We start from the raw sequence: 15864 nt of genomic DNA, 5'->3' as shown, positions 1-15864 counted from the left end.
CTTCAGATGTTTCAGCAGAAAAATCCAGGCTGTTTTAAGACTGTATTTTTTTTTAAATTTTTATTCTTATTGACTTTCTGAGAAGAAGATTCCAACTGTGTTTTTTTTTTTTTTTTTTTTTTTTTTTTTTTTTGATTTTGTTTTGTTTTCCAAGACGATGAGAAAAGCACTAAGGAGACAGGAAGAACGCAACTCAAGATATAAAAAAAATAAATAAACAACAGGCAACGTTGAATCAATCCCGGTAAATAAATGAGTAAAGAGAAGCCGATCCGAACCGGCAAAACAAATACAATCAGAACGTCGGGGTTTCGGTTGGCGTGACGGCCGGAGTTCCGCGTTGCTCCTCCTGGGATTTGGACGGAATTAGCGGCTAAACATCCCAGACGTCCTCGGATATGGACCTCCTGAAATTAGCAGCATCGACCCATGTTGCTTTAAACGTCGCTAACATGAGAAGTTACCTTTTGTTTCACGTGCGTTTGTAAATTTCCCCTGATTTGGAAGCAAGTGTAATGCTTTTGGGAGGAAAAGTCCCGGTTTGTGTTTTTACGTCGCCTCTTTGATCTCTGTTAGCTTAGCGTCATTCCCGTGCTAGCATTCCCGACAGGTTCTCCGCAGTGGTAGCGACCCGGCGGCTAATTCTCCCCCCCCCACACACGTTAGCGTAAAATGTGAACATGATAAAAGTGATTTGTGGGAAATTTTTCCATGATTGTTTAGTTAGCGGGTTAGCGGGTTAGCATTTGCAGGAAGTCCATGTTTGAGGACGGCAGGTGCGGCGTAGCCCTCCGCTAAAACGCCTGGGAGAAGTCACTTTGTCAGGGGGGTGCAGGGGGGAAGGGGGAGGGTCCTGGTTCCTGATTGGACGGGAACATGCTAACGGAACGTGCTGGTATTTAGCGGTGGGGGAATCAGAGGAACCTGCAGAGGAACCTCAAGGGTTCCGGCAGCTTCTTCTTGCACGTGAAGAAGTCCGAGGGCGGGCGGAGCGTTTCCTGCTACGTGGACGCCACCTTACGTTTGATAAACCTGCCGCGCTACGTGACGACGCACCTGCAGGGGGGGGGGGGGGAACCGGACCCGACACACACACACCTCACACACCACATTAAAAATCCATTTAAAAATACAAAAATAAGGCAGAAATCATTAAAATTTGTAATAAAAATAAACACGGTGAGCTTTGCTACGGCGGCGTGTCCTCAAACGTGATACTCGGCGAAAAAAAATGTCAAATGATATTTAAAAAATAAATAGTTTACACACACACACACATACATACATACATACATACACGCGCGCACTTTGTCATCACTCACACACTCCAAGCCTGTTACTTCATGGCACCGTCACAGTCTCGTAAATAAAGTTTGGGATAATCGGCTTTGCCACGCCGCGCGGCGGCGGCACGGCGCCGGAACGGTCCATTGGGCGGAAGGGATGGGGGGGGGGCGTCCTTACTAATCCCTAACCTTAAAAAACTACATCCATCCTACAGTCGTGGGTCCGTGTTGGCGAGGGTCGGGGTCGGGGTCGGGGTCAGATGAACCACTCCTTCTTGCTCTCGTCGATGGTCTCGGTGAACGCCGGGTCGTTGACGATGATGGCGGCGTCGGCGCAGTCGGCCGACTCCGCCCCTTTGGCCTCGTTGGTGTGGTACGAGCCTTTGTGGCGGAACATGTGGCGGATGACGACCGCCATGACGCAGAGGACGGTGAAGATCACCATGGCGATGATGCCTGGAGGGGACGCACTTGTAAACATCTTGACTTTGTGTGTGTGTGTGTGTGTGTGTGTGTGTTACCTCCGACGATGGCGGAGTTGCGGTCCACCCCGTCCCCGTCCACCTTGTCTTCGTCGAATGGGAAAACAGCTCCTGCTGTGGGCGGAGCCAACATTTTTTACCGCGTCACACTGACACACACTTCGGTGTGTGTGTGTGTGTGTGTGTGTGTGTGTGTTGGTTCCCTACCGGCCTCCATGTGCCAGGGGTCGCTGGCCGCCGCCATGGGAGAGATAGTGAGCGGCGAGGCGCCGCAGTTGGACGGGACCAGGATGCCGTGTGTGCTAACGGGCGCCGCCGTACCCGAGCGCAGCGCCGCCTTGAGCGGCGCCACCCTGTTGAACTGGACCCGCGACAGGCAGCCCACGAAGCCCGGGGTGTTGTAGCGCTCGATCAGGACGGGGTCGATCTGCCCCGTTTCTGCGATACAACCAAAGCGTGAGGAACCCGGCGGCTCCTCCTCGCCACGACGGAAACGGCGGGCGGCGACTCACCGAACACCTTCCCGAGGAAGAGGCTCTTCACCAGGGTGAAGCTGGTGTCGGAGGACGGCGGCAGCAGGTGCGCGGACGCCGGGTAGTGATCCAGCTGGGGACGAGTTGGCGGCGTGAAACAAAACGTAACCATGGAGATGGTGGAGGAGGTTTTTCATTGGTTAATACATGAGAATCCAGACAAATAAGCCGGTTTCATGAAGTGTGTTTACAGTTAGCATCGTGCTCCATCGCTTCACTTCCTGGCTCCACCCTTAATGCTACAATGCTATGCTAAGTGTAGCGTTGCTCCTCTCCGACCGGCTTCGAACGCCTCGTCTAAACGTCTACTAACTTCTCACAGACGATGCTCAACGACCGCGGCTTCTCCGTGTCTTCACGCGCGAGTCCGCCTCGCCGCTATCTTAGATCTAAGCTAAATATCCAAAGCGACGGCTCGGATCCGTGGAAGCTCGGAAGTGGCGTCACCTGCAGCCGGATCTCCCTGGAGGTCCGGGTGAGGTTGACGGAGTGCGGCTGTCCGTTGGCCATGTTGCGATGGTCCACGTCGATGGTGAACGGCGCCGTCAGCCCGCCCAGTCTGTAGCGGACCTGGAGCGTCCCTGCGAAAGGCGTGGAGATGCGAGGTCAGCGTGGCGCCGCAGGTTCGCGCGGGACCTTCGCCGCCAACGCACCGTTGTGTCTGAGCACCACGGCCAGGTAGTCGGTCGTCCTGGAGCTGACGTAGACCAGGATGCTCGGGGCGCTGGAGGTGCTGAAGCTGAAGACCAGCTCCTCCTGAGTCAGGTTGGCGACCGGTAGCGTCTCCGCCTCCTGGGACCCGCTCGCCGCCGCCGCCGCCGCTTCCTGCTGGAAGTCGTACCGCACCAGGGTCCCGGTCTCGAAGTACCCGCCCACATCTGGGGGCGGGAGAAGGTCGGGGTCACTGCGGAGAACGGGAAGTGGCGAGGAGGAAGTGCGGGCGTACCGTCGGTGCAGAAGGGCCCGTCGTACGCCGTCGGGGCGCAGTCGCAGGCGTAGCCGTTGTACTGCTCCACGCAGCGCCCGCCGTTCCTGCAGTGCATCCCGTAGCTGCTGCAGTGACCCCGGCAGCCCGGGCTCACCCCGGGGGTCACCTTGGCCTTCTCCTCCAGGTCAAAGGTCACGCCGTTGATCCTCAGCGCTCGCATGCAGCCCAGGAAGCCCCTCTGACCGCCGGACGCGCCTGCGGGAGGAGAAACTTTCCAAGCGTCCGTCGGCGGGAAGATAAAGCCGTTTGCGATTTACCGATGTGAAGGTCGCTGTAGAACTCCAGCTTGGCGCGGCCCTGGGGCGGCGTGGGCCGGACCTCCCGCCGCTGCCCGTTCAGCCGCAGCGCCGCCTCCTTGATGTTCTTCTCCGCCTCCACGCGGTGCCAGCGGTCGTTGTCCAGCGGCGTCGGCGAACGCACGCTCAGCTCGGCGCGCTCGGCGCCCACGTCGAAGGAGAAGACGAGCAGCGAGCCTCCTGCGAGGAGGACGCGGCGTAATCGCGGTTTCATTTACGCCGCTGCACTTCCGGCCGTGGCCACCGGGGGGCGCCAGAAGCGAACGCTCACCTCTGAGTTCGATGCGGAGGAAGTCGTCGGCGCCGGCGTTCTCCAGGAAGACGCCGTGGCTGGAGGAGGTCTTGAAGTAGAAGGAGATGTCGGTGCTGGTGTCGCCGCGGAAGGAGGAGAAGTGGAGGGAGGTGGCGGGGCTGGAGAAGGACGCCGCGTTCCAGTAGTTTCCTGCGTGGGGTTGGCTCGACGTCACCGAGCGTCTTGGATATGTGTGTGTGTGTGTGTGTGTGTTGACTCACGGTCTCCTTGGCAACGGAGAGGTCCCACGGTCACTTTGGCCTCAGATCCGCTCCTGCTTGTGTCACCGACGACCACCTGCCTGACAGGGAGGTGGTCCTTGTAGACCAACAACCCCGCGTCCTCCCTCCTTCACACACACACACACACACACACACGAGTGTGAGCACCTCCGTGGCAACGAGATGTTCTCCCGCAGACGGAGAGAAGCTCACCAGGACCGCAGGTCGGCGTCGCAGTTGCAGAAGTGTCTGTTGTCCGAACAGTTGCGTTCGATGCCGCAGGAGCACTTCTGGATCCCGGGTCCCGACCCGCCCCAGTAGGAGTGGCGCTCGTTGGCTCGTCCCACCCACCAGGTGAACGGCTCGCCGTCTGGGAATCGAACCCGACACTTCCGCCGTCACTCCTCCGCACGTAAACAATCCCCCCAGTATCGACTCATTCGTGTCACGTCTCGGCGTCACCTGGCGTATTGAGGAGGCGGGACATCCTGCAGGCGTACGCCAGGTGCTGCTCGCACCTCTCGGCGTTGTTGGTGACCGACAGCACCTGGACACACACACACACACATGCGGACGCAGGAATGGGAAAACGTCTTCATTGGACCGTTCACCCTCCTCCGCTGCTCCCCACCTGCTCCTCGCTGACGTTGTAGGTGATCTTCAGCACCGCCTTCCCCTCCTGGTCGGAGCTGCTGACGGACGTCTGCGGAGACAGGTTGTTCTTCAGCGTGGTCCACACCTTCCCCTCTGGAGGAGAAACCAAGATCCCGGTGAGTGGGGACCGGCTTCGAAACGGTCCAAATAAACAAAACGCACGTGTTCTTGTTGGAAAGAAACCAGGAAGTTAGTGGGGAAAAACTACAAAAAACTACAAACGTGGCAAATGACCTCACCCGTCATGTCGCAGCTGACCCTGAAGGGCTCGATGGGCCCGCTGCCGTCCGGGTCGATCCAGTAGGTTCCAGAACTTTTACCCTGGTGTTTGTAGTCCTCGCAGGACTGCTGGAACACGGCTGCACACACACACACACACACACATACAAACACACACATGCTAGCATGTTAGTAACATTCTCCATAGCGACGGCTTCAAGTTTCCTGAATCAGACGGAACCAAACTTAGCCTCTTGGTTGTGTTTCTCGTGTGTGTGTGTGTGTGTGTGTGTGTGTGTGTGCTTACGTGTGTGGCAGGTGGCTCCAGTGTATCCGGTGCCGCTGCAGTTGCAGCTAAAGGCGTCCCAGGTCTGGACGCAGCGGGCGCCGTGTTCGCAGTAGTTGGGGACACACCTGAGGTCCAGCACAGGTGGACGAGAAGATGACGCACAAAACACACACACACACACACACACACACACACACACACACACACATAGACATCCATAAAAGAATTCAATACCGTATCATGACCTAGCAACTGGAGCTAGCAGCTAGTAGCTAACAGGCTGCAGAGTTTTTCACACGTGACACACACACACACACACACACACACACACACATAGATATCCATAAAAGAAGTCAATACCGTATCATGACCTAGCAACTGGAGCTAGCAGCTAGTAGCTAACAGGCTGCAGAGTTTTTCACACATGTGACACACACACACACACACACACACACACACACACACACACACACATACACACACCCACACACACATAGATATCCATAAAAGAATTCAATACCGTATCATGACCTAGCAACTGGAGCTAGCAGCTAGTAGCTAACAGGCTGCAGAGTTTTTCACACATGACACACACACACACACACACACATACACACACCCACACACACATAGATATCCATAAAAGAATTCAATACCGTATCATGACCTAGCAACTGGAGCTAGCAGCTAGTAGCTAACAGGCTGCAGAGTTTTTCACACATGACACACACACACACACACACACATACACACACCCACACACACATAGATATCCATAAAAGAATTCAATACCGTATCATGACCTAGCAACTGGAGCTAGCAGCTAGTAGCTAACAGGCTGCAGAGTTTTTCACACATGACACACACACACACACACACACATACACACACCCACACACACATAGATATCCATAAAAGAATTCAATACCGTATCATGACCTAGCAACTGGAGCTAGCAGCTAGTAGCTAACAGGCTGCAGAGTTTTTCACACGTGACACACACACACACACACACACACACACACACACACTCTACCTGTCGACGATGGCGCACATGTCCAGGCTGACGTTCTGGAAGGTTCCCATGAGGCCCTGCTCCACGGCGCGCAGGTCGGCCAGGTGGTCGTCCACGTGGATCATCTGCATGCAGCCCTGGAAGGAGCGCTGCAGCGTCTGCGACTGCGCCTGCAGGAAGTAGCCTGCGGAGAGCGGGAACCCCGTGATGAGGTCACTTCCTGTTGACGACCGCGCGTGAGAAGACGCTTCCGGGACGCTTCACCTCCGAAGTAGTAGGTCCCTCCGGTCTGGATGGGCACGGGGACGACCGACCTGACGGTGGACGCCTCGTCTCCGTCCACCATCAGCATCATGTAGCCCTCCAGGGCGGCGAGGTGGACGGCGTGCCACTGGCCGTCGTTCAACCCCAAGCCTGAGGAGAAAAACCAAAAACGCACGCGCACGGTGAGACGATGAAGATGTTCCTCTGTCCGGAGATGGAGATGGTGCGCTTACCTGAGGAGATCTCCAGCCGCGCGTTCTTCAGGAAGGTGGAGTTCATGTGCACGGTGATCTTGCCGTCCGTCAGCGCCAGCTCCACCCAGCCGCTGCTCAGCGGCGAGAACATCAGCAGCCCGTTGGGGTTCCACGTCCTGAAGGACAAGCTGACGGACAGCATGTCGCTGAAGCTCTGGCCCGGCAGCCGCAGGAAGGAGGTGGAGTTGAAGAAGACGGGGAAGGAGTTGGAGTCGCCGCAGGAGAAGGTCAGGTTGCGCTGCGGGGCGGGCGGGGAAAGGGGGCGGAGTCAACGCTTTCAACGGCGGACCTTCTGGCGGAGGAGGTTCTCGCACACACGCATGGTCACGCTTGTCTTACAAAGCTGGACGTGTCCACTTTCCTCCGTCGGACCAGGTTGGTGATGTTCTCGCCGTTGTAGGTGATCCCCTCCATGCAGCCCACGAAGTTCCCTCCTCCTCCTCCGGAACCGGGCTTGGCCGACGCCGGCAGACCCCCGAAGCTGATCTGCAAAGAGCGAGGACCACGGAGGAGAACATCTCACCCGCTTCTACTTCTACCGGCGACTCCTCGCTCCTCCGTCCTAATCCGACGGCGGCGTCTTCACCTCGTAGTCCAGGTCCAGGTGGTCGAACTCGCCGTTGGTCCTGAACTGGTGGAGGTGGTGGTCCAGGGTGAAGTTGACGTTTCTGCGGTAGCGTTCGATGACGACGGCGTGCCAGTGGTCGTCGTCCAGAAGGCTGCCGCCGCTCACGGAGGTGTGACCCTGGATGGAGCTGTACTGGTTGCTGCCTGCGGGGGGAGACGCCCGTCACGCCACAGCGCCCCAACATGGTAGCCAATCGTGGAGCCCCGTCATGGCACTCAAACATGGCGCTCCAACATAGCGGCCCAACATGACACCTCAACTTGGCGCCCCAATATGGCGTCCCGACACGGTGTCAGTCATGGCACCCCATCATGGCACCCCATCATGGCGTCTGGACATGGCAGCCCGTCATAGCGGCCCAACATGGCGCCCCATCCTCGTGCCCCAACATGGCACCCCGTCATGGCACCCCAACTTGGCACCCCAATATGACGCCCCATCATGTCGCCCCGTCATGGCATCCCATCACGCCACCTCAACTTGGCGCCCCAATATGGCGTCCCGACATGGTGTCAGTCATGGCACCCCATCATGGTGCTCCATAATGGCGTCCCAACATGGCACCCTGCTATGTTGCCCTGTCATGGCACCCCAATATGGCGTTCCAACATGGCGCCCCATCATAGTGGCCCAACATGGCCCCCCCGTCATGGCACCCCGTCATGGCTCCCCAACTTGGCACCCCAATATGACGCCCCATCATGTCGCCCCGTCATGGCATCCCATCATGCCACCTCAACTTGGCGCCCCAATATGGCATCCCGACATGGTGTCCAGTTATGGCACCCCATCATGGCGCCCCATAATGGCGTCCCCACATGACACCCCGTCATAGCAGCTTAAAACGGCGCCCCATCATGGAACCCTGTTATGTTGCCCTGTCATGGCACCCCAACTTGGCACCCCATTATGGCGTTCCAACATGGCGCCCCATCATAGTGGCCCAACATGGCATCCCATCATTCCACCCCAATATGGCGTCCCAACATGGTGTCCAGTCATGGCACCCCATCATGTCGCACCATCATGGCGTTCCAACATGGCACCCCGTCATAGCAGCTTACAGGGCGTCCCATCATGCCACCCCGTCATGGCGCCCCATCATGGCACCCTGTCATGTCGCCCCGTCATGATACCCCAACTTAGCACCCCAATATGGCGTCCCAACATGGTGCCCAATCATGGCGCCCCATCATGGTGTCACGACATGACTGGCAGCCCGTCATAGTGGCCCAACATGTCGCCCCATCGTGCCTTCTCAACTTGGCGCCCCAATATGGCGTCCCGACATGGTGTCAGTCATGGAACCCCATCATGGCACCCAGACATGCTGCCTCGCGCCAACATGGCGCCCCATCATGTTGCCCCGTCTCGGCGCCCCGTCATTGCACCCTGTCATGGAGCCCCATCACGGCACCCCAATGGGGTGCCCCATCGCGGAGTCCAATCAAGAAGCTCGATCACGGCGACCTATCATGGCTCCCCCAAAAATGACGCCCCGTCATAGCAGCCTAACATGTCGCGCTGTCATAGCACCCCAACTTGGCACCCCAATATGGCGTCCTGACATGGCACCCCAACTTGGCACCCCAATATGGCGTCCTGACATGGCACCCCGTCATGTCACCCAAACATGCTGCCTCGCCCCATCATGGCGTTCCGACATGGCACCCCAACTTGACACCCCAATATTGCGTTCCAACGTGGCGCCCCATCACGGTGGCCAAACATGGCACCAAGTCATGGCATCCCATCATGCCACCCCAACTTGGCACCCCAATATGGCATCCCGACATGGTGTCCAGTTATGGGACCCCATCATGTCGCCTCGTCATGGCGCCCCATTATGGCGTCCCAACATGGCACCCCGTCATAGCAGCTTAAAATGGCGCTCCATCATGGCACCCCAACTTGGCGCCCCAATATGGCGTCCCGACATGGTGTCAGTCATGGCACCCGAACATGCCGCCCTGTCATTGCACCCCATCATGGCGTCCGGACTGGCAGCCCGTCATAGCGGCCCAACACGGCGCCCCAATATGGCGGCCCAACATGTCGCCCCGTCATGGCACCCCAATATGGCGTCCTGTCATGGCGCCCCGTCATGGCACCCCGTCATAGCGGCCCAACATGGCGCCCTATCATGTCGCCCCGTCAGGGCACCCCATCTCGGCGCCCCGTCACAGCAGCTTAAAATGGCGCCCCATCATGGAGTCCCATCACGGCTCCCCCAACATGGCGCCCCGTCACAGCGGCGGCCAATCGGGCGGCGGCTCACCCAGGTTGTAGCGGAGCTGCAGGCTGGCCCGGCGCAGCTCCAGCGAGATGTAGTCGCCCTGCTGGCCCTCGCCGTGCAGCAGGACGCCGTCCCGGGCCGTGGTCCTGAACTTCAGCGAGATCACGTCCTTCACGATCTTGATCTTCTTGCTGCGGAAGCGGTAGGAGATGACGCCCTGGCCGTCGAAATTGATCACGTCCGCCCCTGGAGGTGGCGAGGAGAAAAGGTGAGCGTCGCGGGACCGCGGGGGTTACCGTGGCGACGGCGGCGAGCGGGACGCTCACAGTAGGAGCAGCCGTAGAGCTCCAGCCTCAGGCCCACCCGGCCCTCGCCGCTCTTCTCCAGCGGGACGATGCGGACGTAGCGGGCCAGGACGGCGTGCTGCAGCTCGTAGCGGACCACGCCCTCGCTGTTCACGTTCCCCTCGAACGTCTGCGCGCGGCGGGACAGGAAGTCGGTTAGAAACCCGGGGGCCGCGTCGCCACGGAAACGCCGGTCGGCGCGGGTTACCCAGATGTTCCCGTCCTGGAGGTACGGCCTCCAGTTCTGCTGCGTGTCGCTGTACAGCAGCCGGTATCTGGCGGTCCAGTCCGCGCTGCCGTAGCGACCCTGCGTGGCGATGGCGACCACCTGCCTCCTGGAGCCCAGGTCCACCTGCAACCACCGGTACGGGTCCGTATCCAGGGGCGACCAGCCTCCGGAACCTGGTCAGAGACATCAGAAGGTTGAGAAGATCTGAAGGTGACGTTGGTCTGCAGGAGGTCAGGGGCGGCACCTTGTTTGCGGTTGAGTTTGGCGTAACCGGCTCCGAATCCGCGGCCGAAGACCGAGGAGCTGCTGAAGGAGCTGTAGGGGAGGGGGGTGGCCAGGCTGTCCTCGCACCGCCCTGGCACACACACACACACACACACACACACACACACACACAGAGAGAGGTCAGTGTGAACACAACAACCACCACATCAAGAAGCGCGTGGGTTTGCGTCTCCATAATGCAGGAGGTGCTAGAGACACTCGCATGCTAATTAGCTTAGCATAGTGAATGGCGCTGTATGGTAAGTGTTAGCCTCCGGACCTGCTGATGTCCATGCGGTGACCACACAGGTGACTGTGTCATGAATGAAGAAATAATTAGGTTTTATCCTGCGGACAGGGTCGTTCAGCCAACCAGGGCTGTGATTGGTCGAGACGGCGGGGTTCAGCCTCGACCAATCACAGAGCCTCATATAGAAAACCACACCCGCTCACTCGCATTGACATGCTGGAATCAAACGCGGGACCTTGATTTCCAATTAAATCAGTGAATTAGATAAAATATAATTCCCACCCATTAAGTGTGTGTGTGTGTGTGTGTGTGTGTGTGTGTCAGAGAGAGAGTCCGTGCTCATCTGTCTGCAACATTTGTCACTCCTGAGATGGATGGTGTCCCGCCGGGGGGTAGACGGGTCTCAGCTGTGTGTGTGTGTGTGTGTGTGTGTGTGTGTGTGTGTGTGTGTGTGTGTGTGACAGGTGCAGGCCTTTGTAATGAGCTCCCTCATTTCCATAACAAAGGGCCGAGCTGAAGGTCTGACACTCAGTCAGTCTTTGTTTCTTCTTTTATTTTGCTTGACGTCAGCGAGAAGCTCCAGGACCATCAGATGGTCTCCTGAGGTTGCGTGATGAAGAAGATTATTTTCAACAAAAGTGACCAAGATCTTCTGAATCTACAAGTCCGAACAAACAAATCTGTGGGGTTTTGCGTGAAAATTGCAAAAAAGAAGCTAAAAAAACTTGCAGAAAAAAAATTGCAGAAAACAAAAAAAATCCACAAATGAAATAAATTGAAAAAAATATAAAAAGGGCTTTAAAAGTCGAAACTGAAAGACTCGGGAAGCAGAAATAGACCCAACGTGACGTGCCGGACGAGCGGAGACACTTTTACAATTAACTGTTTATAAAGTTCAGTTCATAAAAATAGAAAGAAAATCCTTTCCTCCAGAATAAGATTATTTTAAATGTTTCCAAAAAAAGTCAGCTTTTAAATGATGCGTGTTCATATTTGACACAGAGTGTGAAACACCAGCAGAGAGGGAACCTGTCATTGAGCTGTGTGTGTGTGTGTGCGCGCGCGCGCGCGTGTGTGTGTGTGTGTGTGTGTGTGCGTGTTTGCTTGAAAGAGGATCTACATTCTGGCTATTTGACGTGTCCACACACACACACGCACACACAGCAAAAAAATAGTGTCAGACTGTTTCATGTTTCCTCACACACACAGAATAGTAGTTTCTGTGTGTGTGTGTGTGTGTTTTTGTGTGTGTTTGCTTGAAAGAGAATCTACATTCTGGCTATTTGACGTGTCCACACACACACACACACACACACACACACAGCAAAAAAATTGTGTCAGACTGTTTCTCAGACTGTTTCATGTTTCCTCACACACACAGAATAGTAGTATTATTGTGTGTGTGTGTGTGTGTGTGTGTGTGTGTGTGTGTGTGAGAGAGAGAGAGGACCTGTCAAATAGCCAGAACGTAGATCCGCTTTCAAGCAAACATACTGAACACCCAAGTGTGTTTGGTGCCAGGAGTTCGCACACACACACACACACACACACACACACACACAGAACGGTAGTTTCAGCCTGTGAGCTTTGCTTCCTGGTGCTGAACGCTGACTGAGGGTTTCCGTGGCTCCTCTGCTGCCTCAGCAGACGCTGTGTGTTCATCAGAGATTATAATCTGGAATAATAATCTGAGGAAGAGGCTTTAAATCCCTCAAACACACACTCCCGTCCAGATCGTCTTGTGATATTTCTTAATGGAAAATAGCTGATTCATGTTTTTTGTGGTTGCAGCCTTGAGGAACTGCGACCTTCTGCGTGGACCTTCATCATCTCCCTCTATCTAACCCTCTCCTCTCACACCGGCCGACCTCCTGTCCTCTCCGATCCTCCTTAGACCTCCACGTCCTTCTACCGAGATCTCCATCCGTGTCCAAACCATCTCAGCGTGACTTTATCTCCAGAATATGAACCTCCACATCTTCACCTCTGCTGCCTCCAGCTCAGACTCTTTCATCACCCAGACCCTCCGTTCCTCTCCTCCACCTTCTCCATCTCCATCCCCTGGAGGTTCACCGCTCCGCCCGCCTCCCGCTCATCCACACACACTCCGCCCTGCTTCTGCTGACGTCTAGCGCGTGAACTTCAACACACCTCAGGTGGGTCGTTTTCATTCATAGCGTGGACGTCGCCTCCAAAAACCTGCAGAATCATGACATTCACTCCACATCCACAAGAAAATGGTAGCGGGCGAATTAAATAATGCTAAAGCTGCTGCTATAAGTGATGACCGGCAGTTTCATTTTCTATTTAATAATTCATTTGTATGGAAACTATGCACATACTTGGACCGTCGTCCTGTCTGGTGAGGAGGAGAGTGCTGAGAAATGCTTGGAGCTACAGTCTGCAGGAGCTAGCACCCGAAAGCTGCTATGCATCAAGGAAAAGCATGCGGGGAAAATAAAATTTAAATAATAAAAAAACAGAGAATGAACCCCCTAAAATCTGAGAGGAAGTCCATAAAATAAGTGAAAAATCAAGGATATTTTAAATATAATAGCAAAAAAAAATTCACACACAGCTAGTCCCTTCTCAAATTGAGCAAGGAAATTACAAATATATTTAATAAAATAAAATAAAATAAAATTCCACTCAGATTTGAAAAGATTAATAAGTGGTTTCCATGAGGTTGGCAGTTGGGACTCGCTTTATCTTATATTTATAAAAATAAAAATAGATACATGAAAAATAAACAATCAAATAACAAATAAACAATGCGATAAAACAATTAAATGTCGATTGTTATTGTTATACAATTAAAACTATGGCGTTTATTAAAATAAATCGAATACAATTTAATGAGATCATATCAAATGTGCAAAAAAAAAATTAAAAATCTCAGAAAATTACATTTTAACTTAATCATAATAAGTGGTTGCCATGACGTTGGCGGCTGGGAACGCTTTTTCTTATATTTAATGATGTTTTTACCTGCTGTGTTTACCAACACGGTTAACTTTGAATAAAAATAAAAATTGATAAATGAAAAATAAATGGGATACAACAATCAGCTATGAATTCCAAATAATAGATGATTAAAATAAATAAATATATTAAAGTTAAATTCAATTAAATCGAATACAATTCTATGAGATCATATCACAATTGCAACAAAAAAAAATATCCTAAAATGATATTTCAAAATCATAATAAGTGGTTGCCATGGCGACAGCGGCCAGGATCGCTGTATTTCACATTAAATTTGTCCGTGTTTACACCTGTCCGTGATGCTCCCGTTCAGTTTACCACCGGATGCTGCAATACGGTCAATTTAAAATAAATAAAATATGACGATTAGAAGTCCAAAAAAAAACCATTTAAATCAAGTTAAAATCAAACAGAGAGAGAAGCTAACGCTTCGGGACGGAACCGCCGGGCTAGCCGCGCTATGCTAGCCGCCGCCGCTAGCTTACTCACGGGATGCGGAGGCTGCGGCGACGATGCTCCACAGCATCACGGCCGCGCAGGTCATCTTCCACCGGGTTTCCGCGACGGCAGACGGTTAGCAGAGCGGTTCCGGACCGGTTCTCGGTCCTGGTTCTTGTCCTCCACCCCCTCCTCCCTTCGGTTCCGTTGATTCAGACGCTGCTATTCCTTTATCAGAGCAATGGCTGCCGGCGCGCTTATTGTTTTCCCTCTCTCATCCACCACCCCTTTCTCTCTTTCTCTCTGTCTCTCTCTCCTCCGCGAATGATCCGCCGGGGGGTTCGGCGAGGATGAACCCGGAGAAAGATCGCTGCGGCTCGGCGTCGGGGGAGGGTCGGGCCGCGGGCTCCAGGTGCATATTCGGATGGAGAGACAAGGGCTCCCCGGCGCTCAGTGCGCAACGCCGACCGCGGGGCTAATGGTACCCGACACCCCCCTCCCCCCAATGCATTTGGTACGGTCCGACCCGCGAAGTGCTTAAATAGGAGGCCGAGGGGGGAGCGGGTACAGAGGGGGCGCAGACGAGGAAGGGGGAGCATCTCCCCAGAGAGAACCACGACTGATGAAGATGCTGGAGGGAGTGAAATAACATTTCCTTTAAGCGATAGAACAAAGGTGGAAGGATGGAAGGCCTACCGGCCTGGGGTGACCGGGGTCGTTGACCTCTCGCAGCCCGAACGATACTCGAAAAGGCCTCGGTGTGAGAGGGATTTGAAAGTCCACTTTGTTGAGTTGGTCTTGTGATTCTGTTTTGCTCATGCAGCCAATTACATTTTGCAATCAGAATCAGAAAATACTTTTATTTGTCCCCGAGGGGCAATTGGGGGGCACATGCGGTAGCAGCATCAAATTATGAACGTCAATAAATAAAGGGGTGAATATGTTTTTAATGCAAGTATAATAAATACTGTAGAGCAGGGCCACGTCAGCATAAGGGTTGCCCTCGAAGGGCCGCATGTAACGGTAACAGTATAAATGGCACTAAATGTAATGTAAAATAAATGTAACTACTCCTTAATGTTAAAAAAAACTCTGAATTTATGACTCATTCAAATCCAAAATGATACATCTGAATGAGTCATAGATGTAAAAAAAATGATGTTTACTAGTTTGCTCGTTTCCAAAGTTAGCTTTCAACGCTGCAGTGCTTTCGTGAACACGTTCTGCCGCCATCGTCGTTTGACTTTCATTCTTGGACGATTTGTTTTTCATGAAGGCTGACTGTAGGATACTTAGCTCTGTAGATTGTACTCTTTGACAACCGACGCTGCTTGATAACTCAAAAGACATATCGCTTTTTCTCCTTGGAGCTCAAACATGTATCGACCTTCTTGAAACAGCCTTCCGTCTGCAGCAACTTCTCTCTTCCCAGATAAGAATAAGAGTAAGAACAACTTTATTTATCCCGAAGGAAATTGTTGTGCCAGAGTCCCAAGTAATACAACAATAATAAATGATAGTATGAAGGAGGGAGAATAAGAAATACAAATAAAACCATAAAGTGTAAAAGTCAAGGCTATAAAGTGTTTTAAGGTCTTAAAGATTCAGGGATGATTCGTTTTTCTCAATTTCACATTGATGTGGATACACTGTGATCCAATGGCGTCACTTTCCGGGTAACATGATCAGCATGAAGG

The 15864-nt window shown here is 53.7% G+C and overlaps 1 protein-coding gene across 1 annotated transcript; it reads right to left on the bottom strand.

Moving 5' to 3' along the window:
- Positions 1 to 98: 98 nt before the first annotated feature.
- Positions 99 to 14415, bottom strand: cntnap2b (contactin associated protein 2b). The gene is made up of 25 exons (XM_086173246.1): positions 14219 to 14415; positions 10475 to 10585; positions 10210 to 10403; positions 9984 to 10131; positions 9700 to 9903; positions 7380 to 7564; positions 7133 to 7279; positions 6773 to 7031; positions 6540 to 6689; positions 6297 to 6459; positions 5279 to 5385; positions 4992 to 5111; positions 4730 to 4845; positions 4561 to 4645; positions 4312 to 4468; positions 4099 to 4226; positions 3857 to 4027; positions 3547 to 3765; positions 3248 to 3484; positions 2955 to 3179; positions 2749 to 2882; positions 2281 to 2374; positions 1976 to 2206; positions 1808 to 1882; positions 99 to 1742 (listed from the first exon to the last, which is right to left on the bottom strand). Exons 1-25 carry the CDS (start codon positions 14271 to 14273, stop codon positions 1543 to 1545), a joined length of 3915 nt encoding a protein of 1304 aa, XP_086029372.1. The 5' UTR covers positions 14274 to 14415; the 3' UTR covers positions 99 to 1542.
- Between the last annotated feature and the right edge of the window lie 1449 nt (positions 14416 to 15864).

This window comes from Fistularia commersonii, chromosome 25, assembly GCF_037954325.1.
Source record: "Fistularia commersonii isolate RoL2024-O1a breed Wild chromosome 25, RoL_Fcom_v1.0, whole genome shotgun sequence".
Classification (NCBI taxonomy): Eukaryota; Metazoa; Chordata; class Actinopteri; order Syngnathiformes; family Fistulariidae; genus Fistularia; species Fistularia commersonii.
The sequence above is the reverse complement of the archived record's forward strand: the minus strand, read 5'-3'. Positions and strand labels throughout refer to the sequence as shown.

Bases quoted from the DNA above. Each gene is read 5' to 3' on its own strand.
- cntnap2b (XM_086173246.1), bottom strand. From the start codon at position 14,273: ATGACCTGCGCGGCCGTGATGCTGTGGAGCATCGTCGCCGCAGCCTCC. The intron at 4,646-4,729 runs GTGGGGAGCAGC...GTGTGTGTCCAG, and splicing joins ACAACGTCAGCGAGGAGCAG to GTGCTGTCGGTCACCAACAA. The intron at 2,375-2,748 runs GTGACGCCACTT...ACTCGTCCCCAG, and splicing joins CCAGGGAGATCCGGCTGCAG to CTGGATCACTACCCGGCGTC.